This window comes from Clarias gariepinus, chromosome 18 (assembly GCF_024256425.1).
Source record: "Clarias gariepinus isolate MV-2021 ecotype Netherlands chromosome 18, CGAR_prim_01v2, whole genome shotgun sequence".
In the NCBI taxonomy this organism is placed as follows: Eukaryota; Metazoa; Chordata; class Actinopteri; order Siluriformes; family Clariidae; genus Clarias; species Clarias gariepinus.
This window is the reverse complement of record NC_071117.1, coordinates 18,124,704-18,146,850: the sequence shown is the minus strand read 5'-3', so window position 1 is coordinate 18,146,850 and position 22,147 is coordinate 18,124,704. Positions and strand designations below refer to the sequence as shown.

Sequence of the window (22,147 nt, the reverse complement as noted above, 5' to 3'; positions counted from 1 at the left end):
AGGTTTTTTTTTTTCCTTCTTCTTGTATCCGGTTCTTAAAGAGTGAGACGTGTGTCGCCGAAGGCTAGTCCAAGCCCAGACTAGTTGTAGACAGCACGCCCGACTTCTAAAGCAGTACCCCGCTCTTTATCGCTGTGCCTGGAAAACACTCTGTTCCGCCGCCCCCTGTTCTTTTTTCATCCGTTCGCCCAACCGGAAGTAATCATCTCGCTTTGTTTACGAATGGACATCGCGTTCCTTCCTTTATTCGCCCCGGAGCGTGTAGTCATGGCAATATCCGGTGCTGCGCGCCAGCCTAGTTTATGTCCTTTTAATAAGCTCTGACGGTGTTGTTTTGAGCAGCAGTCCCGGTTTGTTTAACTGATATGTCACTTTCTTCTGTTTATATAAGCCGTTTTTTTTAAACGGGTAATAATAAAACAGGACACAATTACATTTGATTTAAAATGATAATGTTTATTTAATTATTGCATGTGCCTATCCTCTTTCAACACAAATAAAATAGATATTCTACCAAGATACTTTAAATGATCATTTAATATAGCTTTAGGACATCACAACAAATAGGATATGACATTCTGGACAATGGAAGACACAGCAAGTTTAATTAATATTTTTACTCCATTATACTCCAGGAATACTGCTGAAATGTAAGTTTAATAAAGTTGGCAGAAAGAAAATGTACAAACAGCAAATAGTTAATCTCTGTGTAAAATCTTTCAGCAAATACATTAGGAGTCTTTACACATTTGGTTCCTTTTTGTAAACTAATTTCACCTTTTTTTGTGTGTAAATATTGCATATCAATAGGGTGAACAGATGGTTTCTTTTTGAATCTATTTTTTTTCTTACAGAATTGCTTAATAAGGTGTCTTTTGTGTCTCTTTGTTAAGTCTGATAGTTTAAAAAAAATCTATAATTCTGGTATATATTAGCTGAAAGAATAAGCACTTCATCTGTGCAACCTGTCAAACATGTAATGCTTTCTGTGTTTAGTTATTTTGCTTTGCTATTTATTTTAAAGATTAGTTCTTAATCCTTTTTCAGCCAGAAGAGATCTCAGCAAAAGTTTTCCCTCAGCAAAATACTTGTCTAATAATATCTTTGTGCACAGTTTGCACAGTTGTACGGGGTAAATAAACAACGGCAACCAGGGTTTATTTTGGTTTACTTCTCCCTCGCACACATCCTAAATGAGTTACATGCACTACATTCAAAAGTGTCATGTATTACAATCTGGAGCTGCTTGCCCTCACAGTGTCGCCTGTCAACAACTGGCAACCCACCATGAAGTGCCTGTGTTTCTACCAGTTACTACACACACCATACACTAGTGACAGGAGGAAAAAGTGGAGGTATAAAGTGTGGCCTGTGTGGTGAGGGACACATTATAATAGGGCACGTATTTATTACACAGGCACACACATACATTTTATATAATGTCTGTGTGTGTATAAAATTGGTCATAAAAATAATACTTAATTTTTGTGAAGGTAGGCAATTGTCATGTGCAACAACCACTTGATTAAGTGGTTTAACTTGCATATTTCAGACATATTTCCAAATTATATTATAAGTGGCCTCTTTCATATAGAAACTCCGTATTCAAGGTAAGATTAAATAAGCATGTATAAAAATATGATAGATATAATTTACATCTTTAGATCTTTCTTATTACATAGGTCCTCATTACTATATTTCAGCAAATTCTAAATCAATGAAACAGTAAGGCTTTGGATTGGAATAATAATGATAATAAAATAATAAATCAGCTTTATGGTTAAATTTTGTACACCCACAATAGACTCTTCCTGAGGTAGGACATGTAGCGGTCTCCTGGGTCTTTGTTGCTAATCAGTAAATGTCATAAATGTGAATTGTTATACTAGAAATAAATAAATCATTAAATATGTACCTTTGTAGAGGTCTGTATGTTTGGTAAGTAAATATTAGACATTCTGGGTGTGTTTTTAAATTTTTTTTGCAGGGCATGAGTGATAAGGTGTGGCTTTAGTCTATTCATTTCTCCAGGGCCAACCAAATACGACTAAAGTGTTAACAACAATAAAAAATTAACTATACATCATACACAACACAACACAAGTTTGTGACTGTTGTCACCTATAGAGCAGCAATTTGCAGTTCCTGATAGACAGAGCAGAGCCTGGATAGGATCAAGATGTACTCTGTCAGGAACGCAGAGTGAGGGTCGAAGGTCAAAGTTCATCTACAGCAGCAAAGTTGAGCTGCGGCGGCCGCCGCTTCCGGTCATGGGCGTATGCATGAGGTGATCAATCTGACAGGGAGAGGGAAAAGAAAAAGAGACACAGTATTTAAAAGATATCCATCATATGATTTATGAGCATTACTATAAGAAATATGACCAAACATAATGGACAGTACGGTAATTTAGAGTTAGCTCTAAAGTCAGCAATAATGTGTGTACAATGTTTCTGACTATGCATGCCCCTCATAAGTCAAGGCCCGACATCTTTTAAATAAACTTTCCATTGTCTACTGCTTACTTCTCTTATAGACAGATTGTGTATGTCATGGATTAACTTTTCATGCACAGTCACGTTTAAATCCCACTCATAAATGGGGGATGAGAGTGGGAGAGCAGTGACAGCACTTACATCAACTTTGTCAGCTACTGGGCACCATAGATGGACTAATCCCAATACAATTCCATTTTAATCCCAGTGGAATTATGGTCACTGACTAAAGGAATGAAGGAAAATCTCCAGCTCTGGCTCAGCAGGATGACTGATGGTTCCAGAGGGCATTAATTACATAATCTGATCAAATAAGTGCAAAATAACTGTACAGTCCCTCAAGAGAACTAACCGTTAGGTTGCTTACAGACATAGGCACAAGATAAATAAATAAATAAACTGAACATTGCTGTTAAGGGCTAGTTACCCAGAAAAACTTGCCTAATATTAGTCAATACTAGCTAGGACTTGGAGAGCATTGCTATGGTTACAGTGTGTACATGACATAAACGTACTTTTTGTACTGAGCAGAACAGACTAGAAAGAGAATACATCCAGGTTTTATAGGAAATGTGTGAAACCGCTGCCCTTATTATGAGCCATCATCCTTACCTACGCAATTAATCATCAGCTTTGCTCGCCGAGCCCTTGACCTTTCTTTTCTATTTTTACTGTTGCTTATTTACTTACTCATGTCCCTTTTGAACAGGGCTGTATATACCTATTTTTCATTACCCAGTCTTTTTCTGCTTCCAGTCGAGACTTTGCCCATCATATCAGGCTGATGCAGCATGTTTTGGAGGCCATTCTAGTTTACGTGTCCTCACACAGCAGCCCAGGCATTAATCCACAGAGTGCAGGCTATTGTAATGCTGTTCACTATGAAATGGTTCGATGGCCCTAAAGCTGGCACATAAAGCTGGTCCAAGCCCCTTAGGAAGCATTCTCCTTTGCAAAACTGCTGATGGTTCAGAAGAGCAGACACCAGGCCAAGAGTGATGTGAAAATCTTCCTTTAACCCCCTACCCCAGATATTTCTTAGCCTCGTTTTTATGAAAAGTGGGAAAATCAGTCAAATGTTTGTAGAATACATAGGAGACAATTAAGAAAGGCCTTTTCTTAAACATCAACCTGCAGTTTCCCAGAGCAAAGCTATTCAAAGCCAATTACGTAGCATAAAGGCACCATTATGGACACTTGAAGGAAAATGTTGTATAACAATTCCTCTATAATGACTGGGGTATCCTTAAGCTCGTAATTTTTTTCCCCTCAAACAACCTACACAGCTACGTGTTTGTCCTCAAACACTATTCAACCCTCTCTAGCTATAATTACCCTGAGTACATAATGTACAGTGTTCAAACATTGATCATGATACACTCCAAGCCCACTTGTTATACCTGAAAAAAAAAAAAAACACTCATTGCTACTAGTCTACAGCGGTCCCTCTGCAAGGAAATAATTATATGCTTAACATTTCAGAAATTACAATGGTCAGTATTTACTGTGGTACTTTGAAATGAATGTTAAGCACTCAACCTTTTTTGCTTTGCCTACAATTAAGCAACCCCTGGACGGGTTAAAACTGAGCAGCTCACTAAATGGAACCTTCTTCAGACAGCAACTATCTCTTAACAGCTGCCAAAAAAACATTTTGATGGGCATCTACACTACAAACAGGAGGGTCGACTTCTAACCAGGATCACTTTTAAGGAGACCAACCAAGAACGCTTTAAAAAGTAGAGCATTTACGTAAGGGACAGCCATGTAAACAGCATATGCATGGCATGAAATGGCATATCTGCTAATTTAAGTCTTTTTGGGTGAAGATGTCAAACTATTCTGGCTGAGGAGCAAGATGCCATCTGGCTCCTCCAGGAATCATACTGTGCAATAGCCTTAATGATGGATCTAGACTTATGAAGAATGAAGGTCTAAACCTGAATTTTATACTCCCAGCAAGCATGCAGACTTAACCAAAATCAGTTGGCATCTACCTCACTCAGTGTTGCACTGGGTATAGGGTCTATTTGAGGACAGGTTTGTTTTGGACCTGCCGGAGTTCGAGCATGTCCGTGTGTGTAAACGCCTCTTATTCCCTCACCAAAAGCTGCTGAACAATGTCTAATCCCAGCTTTCCCTTGAGCATAATCTCCTTCTCATGCCCCAGTCTAATTGTGGGTAATGTTGATGTGTTGCTGCCGTTATCTTAGCTGGGAACATCCCGGCCTAGTTTAGCCACTGAGGCTTTACAGGGTGGGAAGAGTCTGAAAATACTGAATGCATATTAGATAATCAGCTGTCTGGCTGGGTTAAAGGTAGTGATTTTAGGTCTCACATTAGGTCCAAGAGAACAAGGATGGAACAGAAATGCTCACCTAAAATGCAACTGAGCGGTCTGCGTGTCTAATCTGACAGAAAACTCTTGAAATAGCTAAAATTAGCCATCTATCAGGCAGTCTGTTCTGAACTGTCTGTCTGTCAATCACACAGGCCAACAGTGCTAATGGAAATGAATGGCATGAAGAAGAAAACAAGGAATGGGAAAGAGATGGGGGAGGTGTGTGCGCGTGTGTGTGTGTGTGTGTGTGTGTGTGTGTGCATGCATCCGTGCAAGAGAGAGAAAGGAGGAGAATGTGTGTAGGAGGGAAAAAAAATCAAGAGAAATTCAAGAGAAAAACAACAGGTCAGAATGGGTTTAAGGCCATGGATTGAGAGAATTCAGACAGAGAATTCAGACAGGGAGAGAAAGAAGAAGAATGCAAAAGAAGGGATGGTGCTGCTATACTGAGCATGCTCACAGCTCTAGCTGGCTGCTCGCCTCTAAGGCCAGGGGTGAGTGAGTGCCATGCTGAAACCTGACCAGCTTGAGCAAAACAGATCCAGTGCCTACGTGTCTGTGTGCTTGCATTTATGTTTCTATTCAGAATGGTTTTACCACATTTCCTTTTCCTTGCTACACTTTCTCTCTCTCTCTCTCTCTGTATTCATTAAAAACAGCTATAGAGAGAATTCTGCTTTTATTAATTAATGAATTAATTAGTTAGTTTGTTTAAATTCCCTGCCTCTCTTCTACAGTCCCTCTACTACAGATTTTCAGCTACAGATTCTCTAAGGGACACTTTCAACTAACCCCTGTCCTGGGGCCGAAGCAGATGGTGTGCTGTCATTAGTGTATTGTCTGTGCTGCTGCCATGCCTGATAAGAGGCCGAAGTGAGTGGAGTAGCAGGTGCACTTAGACACTCACATCTCCCTGCTTGGCCATCTGCCACACACACAAACACACACTCACAAACGCACACACACGCACTCACAAACTCAAGGAGGCCCTAGAACCCTGAAAGATATAGGGTGACAGTTTGAGCGTTTGGTTAACTGTCTATACACTACTCTAGGATTTCTACTCTAGGGACCCCTCGGCCTTTTACTCTATCAGTTTCACTTCTACACACAAAAGGCTAACAATATAGTTTACATCACGTGCAACATGAGTGGCAACACCACGCGTGATACACGAGGCCACTTGAAGGGTGAAAGGTTACTCACTTTGCTTTGAATGACCGTAGTGATGTTTGAAGGAAAGAATGAAAGGAGAGCTTAGATCATGGGCAAAGGTCAGGTAATAATAACAGCAGCAATTCAATTTGGAATTTAAAAACTGGATTAAACGTAATAATTACAAAAACTGATCTTTGCACTATGTTTGTGTTCTCTGTAAGGACTTTATAATGTTTACTTCTTCTGCTTAAATAATAATTTATTAAATATAAATTATAAATGACTATAACTCATATATTAATATCTTATATAAATGTGATTAAATGCCTTTAAGAATGATCACACTGGATGACGTGGATTAACAGAGTTTCCCAAAGGTCTTGATTTGAAGCTTTTTCCATCTTAAACCAAAAGCAATGTCTCATTTAACTCTCAAGTGAACTCACAAACAAGCTGTTCACTGGAACACTATTTTACCTCCAAACAATGTCACTTTAGGACTGCCCATAATTGACTTGGATTCACCCCAGGAAAGAAATTTGCAAAGTGAGAACCTGGTCTGACCTTCTCTGAAGCCTGTTTTGGTGTGTTAAGATCTTTTAAAAAAGCTCTAAATCGATTTCCTTCTATTTATAGGGCACTCTGGCCCTTTATCTGCACCTTATCACAAACCCTTAAAAACAAAAGCATTGACTAAAAGTCAAACAGTCGGCACTTTGATAATCAGGAAATAAAAAAGGCACACAACCATCTTGTTTCTTAATTCAGACCTGCACAGCCAATAGCATGACATATAGTCATTTCACTTCTCCTCCCTCTTACTGTTGATCCAATAGGCTCTTGTTTTCCTTTTTGTAAACCAGAGATATAAATGATGTAAGAAAGATGAAAAATAAGAGGCTCCAATCCTAGTGCATATTCATATCTCACATGTTCCCAAACATAACACCTTATCAGTACCTGATAACAACATCAAAGTTCCCCAGGTTTAATATGTCCGTGAAGGGGACGAAGCGTAAACAAGTAATTCCTTCTCTTTCTATTTCACTCCCAGTATTATGTACATCCCTAACAACTCTGTGAAAGGAAAAAGAAAAAAACCTTTTCGACGTTAACAAACCCTTACCTTCACGGGTCACTGCCCAGCTGCATTTAGATGCGTTATAAAATGAACACAGAGGAGGATGGAAACAATTTGAAGTACGTGCTGTGGTGTTCAACACGTGGGGCTGTGTGTGAAGCCACATGCAAACACAGCATGCTTGGTGAAAGGCCCCAGGCACTTACATTAGTCAGCGCAGCATATTGCTCCAGCATGTGAGAGCACTGCATGGCACACAAACACACCCACACATAATTAGGCAAATTATCAGTACTCGTTTTCCTGCTGCAAGTACTGGATGTCTGTACCACATGGGACACTCTGAGCTACAGGATAAAGTAAAACAGAAAGCATTTTCTTGAAAAACAAGCACACTGAGAATGAAGGCAGTCCTGGACACGTGAGCTCGAGCTTCAAAACAACAATCTCACGTTGGCTCTTGCTTCTGAACACCACTCTCACGTTCCCTTCACCGTCAAAGCTTTTTAAATAATTCAGCACCACACAAAGACTTCTCATTTAAGCACTGAAACACCCTTCTGTGTGATATCACGATTCTTGAATCCTTCATTGATAAAAAAAAAAAAAAAGAGCAAAACATGAGCTCATTTTCCCCTTAAACTGCAGTGCTACGCAGTTTGTTTACCACTGCACACAGGCACTGCGCTTCGTCACGTTCAGCACGTCTGAAATTCCAGGGAATTCCTCTGAGTGAAAAACACATTCTCTCGGTCAATAACAAGGTCTCGCTGTGCAAAGCCAAAGCGAAGGGTTTAGAACACAAGTGCTATGCTGAATCCACAGTGCATTGCATAATCACAGAACACATTACGCATTAATGCTCTCAGATGTGCTGTTTTTCTTATCTCCCCTTTTTTCATTTTCCTAGGAAATTTTAAACACGCCTTTTTTAAAACACACATGCCACACACCTTTTTTTCCCCTTTTAGATAGAAAATGTTATGAACGTGAACAATAATTCATGAGTGTAAAACTACAGTTCACTTCAATTGTAAGCTTACTTTGAATCTCCACAGGAACATAATTGTATACTTATAATTAAAGATAAATATACACTTAAAGAGAGTAACATAATGTGCACTTTTAAATACAGGATATGCATGAGGAGGCAAAACAAAAACGACAAGCTGATTTTTTCTTTCACAGAGTTGTTAGCAATATAGCTCTCGTATGTAAACATATGTTTCATGCATAAATGAAAAAAGAATAATCTGAATGATCAGCAAGATGTCTCCTTTGTGGTAAGGACTACTATCTCTAAACTTAGAAGCTTTACAAACTACCTCTATTACAAAACATCATCTCATCGAACTCACCTTTTACAGTGGCCACTGTCTCCTTGAATCCCAGCAAAACATACGGGCTATCGTGTAGACCATTTATTCCTCCTTTGCAGGAGCTAACAGTCTTGAATCCCATCATATTTTCACACTTTCCAAACTCTCTATTTTCCATGAGGTTTAAGGCGATATAATTCAGACCGTGTTGGAACCCAGCAGAAGTCTCTTTGCACATGGGGCTGCCGGATTCCTCATCGGAACCCTCACTGCTGCGGACCGAGACATTCTCAACAGAGGCAGAACTATGCCGCTTGGACTTGTGAGCGAAAGATGGAAATACCGGCGTTACAGTGGTGGTGGACGAGAAGGTCTCTGAACTGTGCCTTCTTCGACCTCGTGGGTCAGCTCGGATCACTTTTGCCTCTCCATCTGGGTTGACTGTGGTGTTGGCTAAGAGGAATGCTCCTATTCCTGGGATGCTATTGTCACTCAGAGTAAGCCGCTGCAGCCTATCAGTGGGGCTAGCCGGCTCGCTTTCACCATTCTCCATGATGATGGAGGGGGACATGCGTGCATCATCAAACTTCATCTCAGCGTAATCGTCTTTCGTGATGCAAGGTGAACAGGAGGAGTTCTGCTCGTCAGAGATGTACGGTCCCTCATCAGATGAACATGGACAGTTGGTGAACTCTGGGATTTCACATAGGGAATTAGCAAGGATTCCTTCTGACTTGGGGGAATGTGAGTTCAGGTCAATGTTCATATAGTCACAAAGTGGGGATCTTCTCATGCTGCCAAGGCTTGGTGACGAAGCCTGGCTATCCACTGATCCAGAAGGCAAAGTGTACCGTGCAGGTTCACTAAAGTCTATGTTGATATACTCCCCTGGGCTTTTTGGCTCGCTGGGGAGGGGATGCTCGTTCATTCTTGGGAGCATCTTTAAAGTGTCCAGAGATAATCTGTTTTGTCTGCTGTTTCGTGTTCTGTGAAACAGTCCATCGTTCCGACTATGCCTGAGTGGGAGAAAGGTGGAGGGGCTGGACAACGAATGCCCAGGGTTTACCATAGACATGGCATTGCATTTTGTCTCCTCTACTCGTTTATGCCCCTGAGGGGACATTAAAACATACTGGTCCTCTCCTCTTTTAGGACATTCATGTTTGTTAGAATTTGACATGAAACAGGGTCGCTGTGCTGGTGCACACCCTCCAGGGAAATAATCTGGTGGAGTTGCTGAGACACATGGATCAACAGGCGACATGTTTACATATTCCCCATTTCCCTCTCTGACATCAGTGCTCTCCAGTGAGGATTTGGAGCCAGACCACATCCTCATGTAACCATTATCATCCAGTGATCCAATGCTGGCAGAATTGCTTGTGCCTTGCCTACCTGTGGCCTGAGGGTGGGATCTGGGATTGATGATTTGCTTGGGCGCAGAAACACACATGGGGCTCATGGGCACATAGGAGTCATTTTTGCTGCCTTGTAGAGCCAGACCTGGTGTCATGGGCATGTAGCCATCATCACCTTGGTTATTCACAGAACTCTTGCTAAAACCAATTTTAAGGTCTCCGTAATCCTCAGGATATGAAACTTTTGGAGAAACAGAGTGTGCGCCCTGCCCTGAGTGACCATTAGCGTACACAGCCCACATTAACATATATTCATCAAGTGAGGCTGATGACTGCTGAGAGGGGGTCCTAGGTTGTTGTGGTGCTGTAAGGGAGTATGTTCTCTTCCTGTATAACTTCTCAAAGTCCAGCTTGTCTCTGCTGGATGCCTGAATCTTATTTAATGAGTGGGTTGAGGGACTCTCCATCATCATGTAACCATGGAGATCAGTGCTTTCACGTGAAGGAGGTGTCCCAGAAAAGGATGAAGGTGTGTTGCTCCGGTTGGATGCGTTGTATTTCGTATCCCCTGGGCTGGACCCGTACTCATCACATGACAGAAAGCTAGTGTCACTAGGTGACCCTGAGACAGAGCCACTGCAACTTGAAGGTTTGTGTACTGCTGAGGTGGAGGTAGAGCCATTCATGCTAGTAGAGGACAGACTCAGTGGGCTTATGGGCGATGGAGGTGAATGAGCTACAGGCACAGACATAGACAATGATCGGTTGTGATGGAGAAGTGATGCTTCAAAGGTACGGCATCCAACAGAAACAGTGTTGGACCTGCTCATGTGGTTCCGGACATTAGGGCTGCCGTTTTCTGATACCGACATGGATACCGGCCTCGCCATCGTACCTTCACCCTCGCTGGCTGTGCGTATCCAACAGGACGTAAACTTATTAAGAGGTGATGTGGCTGCCACACTGTCCGTCCTTGACCTCCTTACCAGCCCTGTCTGACTGGGAGGCAAATTGTTTAAGTTACGTCGGGTGGGTACGGATATGGGGTTGGAGCCTGAAGATTGACTTTTGCTACGTGGTCTGAACTCTGATGACTCTTTCATCGCTTTCATAGCCTCTAAAATGGTTTCGTGAATATTTTGTGCCACTACAGAATCATCTGCCTGCATCCAGAGCTCGCCGGGTCCCGTAGAGGCAGATCTGCCAACCTCAATGAAGAAAAAGCTGTCCGAATGACCACATCGCCTTATGTTCATTAGCTGCAGGCTGACAGATGGAACTTCAGTGTTAAGTTTCACAAAGCTAATCGACCGAGCTGATAAACACAACCTGTAGACTCCTGTGATGTTTCTAGTCTGTCCAAGTCCTTTAGATTTTAAATTCACTTGCCATACCTCTTTGTAAGCTGCGTTCACTGGAGTGATCATACCGTAATTACCCTCGTCAAAGCCCACTAAAGAGGACGCCGAGTTGGTCGTTGTGCTGTCGTACACTTTTCCCTCACTCATCAAATCGGTGAGGTCCCTGTACCAGCTCTCCTGCTCGTTTTCGTTTTCAGCGGCTACAGCAAAATATTCGTCCTTGGTATACAGAGCTATAAGGTACCTGTGTTTGGCGTCTGCGCGCTTGTTTATGCTCAGACACGAGTCAAGAGAGATGACTCTTTTCGCAGCTGATTTGTTTTTCCATTTCTTCTCGCTCTCGTAATATTCCAGCCTTGCCGGTGAACAGTCACTTTGCTCTTTCAGAACGAAAAACCTCCGGTGTCCATGCTTCTGTTTTTTAAGGTATCCGCTTTTCCTGACGCTGTTTGAATGCATGTTGACGTTTGAAGATGAGCTCCCTCCCGTTTGTGGCGGACTCGCCATCCTGGAGCTTCGGGATAATATTCACATTCACTTTCTGCAACTTGTTTTTTTTTTTATTAGTATTATTTATTTTGAATCCCTCCAGAAACGAACAAAAAAAACTAAACAAACAACAAAACAGAGAGTTGCGCTGCTTGAAGGAGAGCGCGGTGCCGCTTCGCTACAAAGTAACGCCGCTTTCAGAATGACTGAACTCATATGAGAGAAAAACAACGCGTGACGTTTACACACATCCTAGCTTTAGTCAGGGAGGAAAACACACAGTCATATAAGGCGGTGCAAACCGTCTACGGGGCGTGACTGTCAATCCAAAGAATGTGACTGCTCATTGGACTCATTGGCCGGCGAAAAAAGATTCACGTTTGGATGAGCCAATCAGCGCAGGAGGCACAGGCGAATCCCCCCCGCGCAAAGCAAACCGCTCCCTCCCTCAGCCCTGATTTGAATACACTGCGAAAATGACACGTTTTACTGTACTGTACACACTGTGTGTGATGCGTTTCTTCGTCAGACTGGATGTGCACAAGTAAAAATATCCAAAACAGCTACCATAAAAACTCTCTTTTTTTTCTTTAAATACCTAAACCACATTTGTGGCGTAGTCTGTCGTGCAGATAGATAGATAGATAGATACTTTATTGATCCCGAAGAAAATTCCAGATATCCAGTAGCAACAGAGACACGAAGTTATATCTTACATATAGTCAGTTGAGACAGAATAATATGAGAACTGACCAAATGTTACTATTGCTAAGCTAAGAACCAAAAAAATGACAGGATATAAAAGAAGCATATAAATAAAACATATAAATCACAAGTGTTACGTTATGTCATTAAAACAAGGATGAGAAATTTTGGATGTCTGGATTAAAAAAAGGTTATCCTGTTTTTTTTTCTTTGCACAGCTTGCTCACAGTGGCTGTCTCGCTTGTAAACAAGAGCTCGTGACGCCTATTTTTACGCGCGCGCGGGTGTACGTGTGTCTAGCAGCACCGACGCGCGCTTCCTGCGCTGCGGTTATTTATACCGTCGGCTATATCGGCGCTCATTAAGCGTGCCCGTTAAAGTCAATAAAGTAATAAATCCATCGGAAGCGTAACAGTTCCGTTTTTTCTGCGCGCATGCAGTCATTTAATACATTTATAACATGGTCTTAATATGAAAGCTAAACGTTGCTGATGCAGATAAAACGAGACGTTTCACATTTTATGCACTTTCCGTGTCTGAAACACATTCCTGAATATAGCGTTTTTATTTTTATTTTTTCAGTACTATTCCACTACATTAATAATACAAAAATCAAGACGGAAATGACGCCACCGCATGGCCATATAAGACGGTGTTTCCCCAATCTTTCCCAAGTAGACCTTCGGCTGTTTTTGTTACTCTGTCCGCTTCAGGACAAGAATTTAAACTCGGTGTGACACAAGCTGATAACCGGATTAAACCATGAACAGGAAAACCGCAGTCATGTTGGCGGTGTGTGCTGTAATAACTGGAGTAGGCGAACTTAAAAAACAAAACAGCTACCGTTAAAACCGTTACAAACGGAAAGCGCTTTTACGTCATCTCTGGTTTTACTCATTAGGCGAAAGATGCTGGACGCTGCTCAGGGTTAGGTTGCTTCAGGAAAAAAAAACTGACAAAACAGATCTGTATGATCATCCACTTACTTGACACCTTAAATGGCCAGAAAACGGGCAGTGTCTATATTTATATTTATGCAATGCCCATATTCATATTTCCCTTATTATTTATTATTTATTATTAATTTTCCCTACTCTTCCACCCACTCCTACTCCTACTCACTCACTCATCGGTTGTAACACTTTATCCTGTATATAGCCTGTCCCAGGAGACTTAGGGCACCAGACGGGGTACACCATGGACCGGTTGCCAATCCATCGCAATACCCACACACTTATACACAATTATATGCTTATTCATATACTATGGGCACGGCAATTAGCCTAATCTGCATGTCTTTGGACTGTGGGAGGAAACCAGAGCACCCAGAGGAAACCCACCAAGCACAGGGAGAACATGCATACAGACCAGAGGTGGTAATTGAACCTTAACCCTGGAGGTGCAAGGGGACAATGCTAACAATTATGCCACCATGCTGCCTTCTCCTACTACTAATACACCTAGTATTACTACTACTTCAACTGCTACTACTCCTCCACCTTCTATTGCTACTCCTTGCTCAACTCCTACTACTTTTTAAATATATATATTTTTGCACTTTTTCTCTGTTTAATTAAGCATTTCCCTATATTTACCTATAATGATACCTGTTGCTGCTAAGACTGTCAATCAAATATGTCATCATGACCCCTTAATTCCCCATTGGAAAAGTGCTACTGTTTAGCTATTGCAAGTCCATGTGTGAAAAAAAGAACGTTCTGGAAATGGAGAAATAAAGGCAAACAGTACAGCCAAGTGGTCATTTGTGGAAGCAACTAAGATATTGTATGAAATAATATTTGTCTCTCTATATGATTATGATTATGCATGCAAAGATTAGGTGATAAGTCATCATAAGAAAATTATATATAGTTACAATATAAAGTTTATTCCATACTGCTATGCATATCTATTTGGATTTAATTCATTAATTAATTAGTTACTTTGTTTGTTTGTTCATTTAATATATGACACATGTTTAAAAAAACACTCTTCTGGGTGGTGCCACAATAAAAAAAATTAATAAATAAGGCAGGATGGTAGCTTTGTCATCAGGGTCTGCATTCGATTCCCAGCCAGTCTTAATTCGCGTCCCTGTGTGCATGGAATTTGCATGTTCTCCACGTGCTTGGGTTTCCTCCAGGTACTCCGGTTTCCTCCCACAGTCTAAAGATATGCAGGTTAGACATTCCCAAATTGCCCGTAGTGTGTGTGTATGTGTGTGCCCTGCGATGGATTGGCACCCTGTCCAGGGTGTACCCTTGTGCCCTAAGCCTCCTGGGATAGGCTTCAGGTCCCCGCGACTTTGAATACAGGATAAAATGGTATATAAGATAAGTGAGTGAGTGGGTAGCTTCGTGGTAGCACTTTCGCCTTGCACCTCCAGAGTCTGGTTTCAATTCCTGCCTCGGATAAATGTGCATGGAGTTATGGAGTTTGCATGTTCTCCCCATGCTTGGTAGGTTTCCTCCAAGTACAATGGTTTCCTCCCTCAGTCCAAAGATGTGTAGATTTGATCAGGTAAATTGGTGTTCCCAAACTGCCCGTAGTGAATGAGCGTGTGAGTGTGTGTGCCTGTCTTTGGATTGTCACCCATCCAGGGTGTACCCCGCCTCGTGCTCTAAGTCTCCTGGCATAGGTTCCTGGCTATGGATTAATTTGTGAATGCCTAATGTGCAATAACTGCAACAAGTTGGTGATCAGCTGACATTACATTTTGTGATGATTTACCTGGCTTGTACCGCAGCTTGTTTTGTGGAGTTTTCTGCCTTTAGTCTCCTCTGCAAGATGTAAAATGCTGCTTAATTGGAGTAAGGTCTGATGGTTTAATTGACTTCCACTCTGTATTTCTTAATGCATCACAATCTGGTTTTCCAATTTTTTACTGCTGATGGGTGGTTTGCATGTTATGGTATAGCAAGAGATTATACGATGGTTCTGTCAACAACAGCTGTTATTTTCTTTGGCCTGCCTGTTATGTGTGTTCAGTGGTTTTTATTCTTTTTCAGTACATTCCAGATTGTTATATTAGCCAAGGCCAGCACTTTTGCAATAACTGATGATTCATTCAGTCATTTTGCAAGTGAAACAACTATGGGAACTATACACATTTACAAACACCATGTGCACATTACAGGAACTTTGCTCCCCCCCTACAGTCCTGACCTTTCTCCAAGTGATTTTCCACATGTTATTTTTCTATTAAAGGAGTTCCTGGGAGGCCAGAGTTTCAAATGTGAAGCAAGCTGTGATCATGGCCTTGGTGTACTGAGAAAACTTTCTACTTTTATGGCGTGCAAGCACCAGTGAAATGCTGGGATAAGTAAATTCGTGAAGCAGGAGATTATATAGAGAAATAAAGGCATTTTTTACTATCAGACCTGTGTTGTGCACCATTTTACCAGTCTGTTGTTCTGTACAATCAAAGTCTTGGGTTGACTCAAAGGCTGTTTGTAGACAGCAAAAAGAGAAGTGATACCGGTCAGTTGTTGCTGATGTACACTGTACTGCATGGATATCTACTGTAAACTTTGTACATGACTGTGACAACGACTCTGCCTTAAGATTCGTGACCTTTTAAAAATAAGCTTTTGGAATAGCTTTATAGTGTCAGACATAGGTGTATAGCCTATGTAGCAACGAATAAGGAGGTGGTTGCTTAAATAATGATGTTGAAAAAATAGTTAGCAGCTACTGATATCTTAGATGTTTAATATAATTCGGTTCCGGGTGGTATGCAGTGTTTTATAGTTTTTACGACATCTAGTTAAAGAAAGGACAAACTGACGTGACTGGTGTGTACGTGAAAACATTCATTAACAAATTAAAAACAAATTGAAATATATGAAGATATCTCAACACAGGGTCCAAATTAGGTAAACATAATTTACATAGCTTTTATTTTAATTTATAATACAGTGCAAATATATAAAATCCTATAAATCTTTTTCACAGTACAGTTAATGGAATAAAATGCCTTAAAACAGGGAAATGTAAGGGGTGGCACATGCTAAAACAGGCACCATACACAATAAACCTGATTTGCACACATTCAAGCCTATAAGTGCCACTGTAGAACCTGCTGCAGAGTATGAGCATCTATGGCAGAGTAAATAAAGAGCAACCTTAATCAATAAATTCTGTTAACATAGACTTGTCTTGACACAAACCACAGTAACAGGAAATACTGTGCCCCGTTCAGGCTGATATCTAAGGTCAGCAGTCTTAAGTCTTCTTTATGTCCTAGGATGTCAACAATGTCGACTGGTGTAAAAAGGCCAAGCCACAGCTAGCATCTACAGCGACACCTAATATCTCTTTTTTATACATCCAAATGCTAAGACTTTTTTTTCCCCAAAAGACACGGATATCTCAAGCAAAGGAGTCAGAAGGAGTAACTCGTACGATAAACACACAAACCGCAATCACTGACACTGAAGTCAGTTGTCATAGTTTTCATGCAAAAATTGTGATTGTGATTTGGGCCAAGCTAGAGCATCATAAAGTCAAGTCAGCTGACTTTATCATGCTTCAGTGGCGATATATCTCCATGATTGAATTAATTAGTCATCAATTTGATTTACTACTATTCATTTCTTCAAAGAAACCTGCATGACACCCATTTTCAAGTATCTAATAGTATTCTTCACACACAACATTCACTTTTCTTTTTCTCATTTTCCCGAAGGTCGTCCAAACATACAGTATCTGACTCTGTCTGCATTTGCTCCTGTTTTCTGACGATGGAAGGCAGCAGCAACTCGAATAGTGTCTCGAACAATGAATCAACGTTGTAGCCTGTTTTTGCACTTGTCTCAAAGCACATATCCTCAGCACGTGGAAGAATGTGTGTGTCAAGAGCCTTGTAGCGTATTAGGCGGTTGTAAAGCGCCACGGCATCCTCTTGTGCCACTTGCTTACGGACAGTAGGCGTGTGTGGGGGGCTGGGGCCTGCTGGGGTGTCCTCAGTGGTAGTAACCTGTGCACAGGAGTCAGTCAGGTCAGCCTTGTTGCCTACAATGGCAAAAACACAGTCACTGTTGGCCGAGTCAGTGAGCGACAGGAACCTTTCCTCAAGCTGCATCAGGCTCTGCCAGCTGGTTACATCATACGTCAGGATGATGGCTGATGCACCACGACAGTACATGGAGCCCAAACCATGGAACTGCTCACGACCTGAAAATTTTGTGGGATTAAAGTCAGTTCAAGATTCAAAGCAAATTCGCAATTATGTTTCTGGCTTAATAACACAGAAATCTCTGTTTTATGAATTTGGACAAGAGAAACAAACATGAATTTGTTGAAGTAATAATGTACAACAATGTACAGTGCATCTAAAAAAATTCAATTTGTGTAAAAAATATTTCTTTAATTTATAAAATTGTATTTAAAAATTTAAACTCGTATTCCAAGTAAAAATTTTTAGCCTTTATCGTTTACTTTTAATAATTACAACTTACAGTTCATGAAAATCAAAAATTTTATGTCTCAAAATAGAAGATTTCAATTTGTGTTTGAGTAAATGACTATGCCCGTAGTATACGTATTGCTGAGATGACTGGCTGTTCACAGAGTGCTACACCAAAGCATAGTCATGGAAAGTTAACTGGAAGGGAAAGGTCTGGTAGGAAAAGGTGCCCAAGCAACAGGGATGACTGCAGCCTTAAGAAGATTGTCAAGCAAAGCCAATTTACAGTACGAACTTTGAGAGCAGTTGAATGAGGCAGGAGTCAGCGCATCAAGAGCCACGCACAGATGTCTTCAGGAAATGGGCTACAACTGTTACATTTCTAATATTAAGCCACCCCTGAATCAAAGACAACATGAGAAACATCTTACATGGTCTCTTTTCAGATAAGAGTAATTTGCAAAAATTTGCATTTCATTAGGAAATTAATTGCCTAGAGTTTGATGGAAGCGTGGAAAGCCACAGAAAATTCTAATTGCTTGCAGTCCAATGTGAAGTTGCCACAGTTGGTAATGATTTGGAATGTCATGTCATCGGCTGGTGTTGGTCCACTGCCCAAAGTCAACACCGGCATCTACCAGGAGATTTTAGAGCACTTCATGCTTCCCTCTATTGGATAAGCTTTACGAAGATGCTGATTTCTGTTTCCAGCAAGACTTGCCATCTGGTCCAGGGCCAAAACTGCCACCAACTGGTTTACTGACCATTATATTACGGCGCTTGACTGGCAAGCCAACTCAACTAACCTTACCCTTTATGGTGTATTATCAAGAGAAAGATAAAAAACACCTGACCCAACAATACAGATGAGCTAAAGGCTGCTATCAAAGCAATCTGGCCATGCCACATCGATGCAGTATTTTGTTAAAAGAAGCCCTAAACAATCATTTGACCAAGAATTTGAATATTTCTGTATTGTAAATCCTTTCTAATTGATTTAGGAAAATATTTTATTATTTCAGGTACGCTGTATCTGTAAGCTGTAATTTTAAAAAAAGCCCTGTAATATTTCATTGGATTTGTAACGAAACTAGAACATAGAACGGTGTATTCCTCCATAAGGTATGTAGTGTCAGCCTTTAAGCTTGTTTGAATGCTGAGGCCATCCAAATCTTTTCCCAGATAAACACAAGCATTACCCCTTTCTTTGACCTTTAGGTTCTACCTCATCAATTCAATGTTTTCCAGAAGCTTTTCACAGAACTTAATTACACTAAAATGAAAATAAAGTGGTTCATTTAATTCTCTTATCATAAATAGTTAAACACGTTTTAATCAATAGAGTACAGAAGCTAAAAATAAATATAAGGAAGCAAAGAATAAACAGATTCTAAGCTTAAATGTGGTGGACATGAAATAACTGATGACTACACAAACAAGGCTAAGACTGTCCTAAGACTGATAGACACATTGATCAGATACCAAAAAAGGAATGCAAGATGTAAACATGTAAGCTCTCACACAAACACTCACAGAAATCATACCAGTCAAATTATAGTTGCTTGTTTTACATACTAAGGTAACTATAATTACTTTATAGTCTCATTTTAGCTTGGAGTTATGCATTAAAATATGAAACTAGAATAAAGTCAGGCATTTGTTTAGTCTGTATGGCTTTTGACATTTTTTTAAGATACATCTTGATTACAATTTGATATCAGTGCTTCTAGTCTATTTCACTGTAAATTCCCCATATGGACATGTGAAAGCAGAATTTCTTGACCCTGACATTTCCATCATTGCATAATTTGCCTATTATACAGCAAGATGGATATGCTTCTGGTTCTTTTTTTGTAGCATGTACATAAGGGGGAAAGTACAGGCCAAAAAAAAAAAAAAAAACCTTAATGAGGAAAATAGATAGTCCAATGTGGGGGTGATATTGAAACAGACTCCATTACTGAACCACAGTTTAGGATATTATAACTGAAAAATATCTATGTTTAAAGTAACACAAACACAGTCTAAAAAGGCTGACTGTTTATGGTGAATCACCTTCCACATTGAGTGCAGGTCAATTTGAAGTGTCCACAATAACATTCTCACAATATAGGCTAATCTAAAACCAATCATACGGATTACAAGTCCACTAATGGGTTATGCATGTTGATTGTTTGCTGACAAGCCTTATGGAAATACTGATTTCAATTTCCATAAGGACTTAGTTTTGGCGATGGGGCAGGTGCTATCACTAACTAGTTCACTGACCATGATATTACTGGGCTTGATTGGTCAGCCAACTCACCTGACCTGAACCCAATGGGATATAGGTGATATTGAAAAAATTTAAAACACCTGACCCAATAATACAGATGAGCTAAAGGCTGATATTAAAGCAATCTAGTCTTCAATAATGCCTGAATGCCTGCATGTCATGCCACACTGATGCAGTAATTCATAATAAAGAAGCAATGATCAAGCAAGAAGGTGGACATTTCTGTATCGTAAATCTTTTACAAATTGTGTGCCGTCTTATTTGATTAAATAAATGTTTTAAAATCTTTTCTCAAATTGGTTTTTAGATGAATGAACCATTTTTTTACAGTTTAACTAAATAAAAAAAAAAAAAAAGTAATAAAAAGGCCAATCTCTCCTATATTAACTTCTGCTGAATTCTATTGATTGTTTTAGTAATTTATTCAATGCAAGTTAAATCCCAATTCGAAAGTTTGTTTGACATGGGAAAAAATGAGGTAGCTATAATAAAAGATAAATAAAGATTTACTTTTTTTATATACTTTATACACTTTTTTTCTAAATTTTCTTCTTTTTGGCAGCCTTAAAAATATTGTTTCAGCTTAAAATAAATATTATAATTCTTAGTAATCTATTGTAAATGTACTGTACTCTCCAGTGCAATTAAGGTCACGAGCAGTTACATAAGCATTTCATTTTAATAAATGTTTAAAATACCTGTGAAATGTCATAATTTTAGAGCATTTAAGCTGAAACTGAATTGATTATAAGAACCATCCACATAATGTGGATAATTCTAGTGTAAATCAATGCACACAGGAGGAACTGAATGTTAAGAAGTTTTAAACTTACCTGCTGTGTCCCAAATAGAGATATTGTAGGGTCCCCACTGCTTGAGGAAGAACGCTCCTCCGACTGTGCTCAGCGTGTCTTTAAAGCTCCTTTCCGTGTATCTATGAAGAAGAGACGTTTTGCCGACGTTCATGTCTCCCAGAACGACCATCTTAATATCAGGCTTCCTCGTTTTCCTTGCCGGTGGCATCGCGCCAGTATTTAATAACGTTAAGAATAGATTTATAAGACAATTAAGTTTGGGTTGTTGGGTCTTTTTTTTCCTTTCTTTTTTAATAAAACCAAAATATATCTCGTCACGTCAAACTTTGGTCACGGCAGTCTCCCGGCGTGTGTGTGAGTGTTTGTAAACTAACCCACAAAGGGTCATAAAAACTTTTTTAAGTCACCTATCACAACAGCCCTCAGAGGAATAACACCGCTTTCACTCAAACAAACTTTTTCCCCTCCTCTGAAGAAATGACGTCACCGGAAACGGACTGGGGAAAGCACGCGCTGGGGAAAATGACCTCTTGAAATATTGCGTAAAATCCTATACGTGTCTTGTCATGAAGAGCAGAGGACTCACACGTGACACAAAAACACACACACACACACACATATATATATATATATATATATATATATATATATAAATTTTAAGTCATCTGGTGCATGACTAGTGTATTTTGTATTTAAAGTACTCTATAAAATGTATTTAAAATAATAATAATAATAATAAAAACTATTTATGCCTGTTATTTATGTGGGCAGCATGAAGGCTTAGTGCTTAGCACTTTCGCCCTGCACCTCTAGGGTCGGGTTCGATTTCCCCCTTCAGGTCCGTGTGCATGAAGTTTGCATGCAGAATAGACTAAGTGGCATTCCCCAAATTGCCCGAAGTGTGTGAAAGTGTATGTGTGTCCTGTGATAGATTTGACCCCCGTCCAGAGTGTACCCCGCTTATGCCCCAAGTCATCTGAGATAAGCTGCAGGCCTCCCGCATCCCTGTATACAGGATAATGCGGTTTAGAGAGTGAATGAGTGAGTTATCTATGTGGGAATAGTTATTTATTCAGCAAATGGTAATCCACTGTCTTGTCCTCTTATTTGCACGGTGCTTTGTTTGCCTAATTCTATATATACAGGGTAATCAAGAGTTTACAAATTCTTGGATTGGTCACTGTAACCATGGAGATTTCTGAGATCCTCAGATCTAAACCCACTTGGTTTTTTAACATCTGGGGCCATGTGAAGGTCATGGTGTACCAAGAAAAGATAAAGCATAAAGATCACTTAAAGGAATGTGAAATTACATGAATAAAACTGAAGAAAAATCCACCTAA

General features: G+C 40.1%; 2 protein-coding genes across 2 annotated transcripts; both read right to left on the bottom strand.

The window, feature by feature from the left end:
* Positions 1–508: 508 nt before the first annotated feature.
* On the bottom strand, positions 509–11,852 carry irs2a (insulin receptor substrate 2a). Its single transcript, XM_053476466.1, has 2 exons — positions 8,434–11,852; positions 509–2,296 (listed from the first exon to the last, which is right to left on the bottom strand). The coding sequence occupies exons 1-2, from the start codon at positions 11,618–11,620 to the stop codon at positions 2,292–2,294; spliced, it is 3,192 nt and encodes a 1,063-aa protein (XP_053332441.1). The 5' UTR covers positions 11,621–11,852; the 3' UTR covers positions 509–2,291.
* Positions 11,853–16,178: 4,326 nt separating this feature from the next.
* On the bottom strand, positions 16,179–21,274 carry LOC128506158 (ras-related protein Rab-20-like). The gene is made up of 2 exons (XM_053476467.1): positions 20,823–21,274; positions 16,179–17,482 (listed from the first exon to the last, which is right to left on the bottom strand). Exons 1-2 carry the CDS (start codon positions 21,010–21,012, stop codon positions 16,953–16,955), a joined length of 720 nt encoding a protein of 239 aa, XP_053332442.1. The 5' UTR covers positions 21,013–21,274; the 3' UTR covers positions 16,179–16,952.
* Positions 21,275–22,147: the final 873 nt, after the last annotated feature.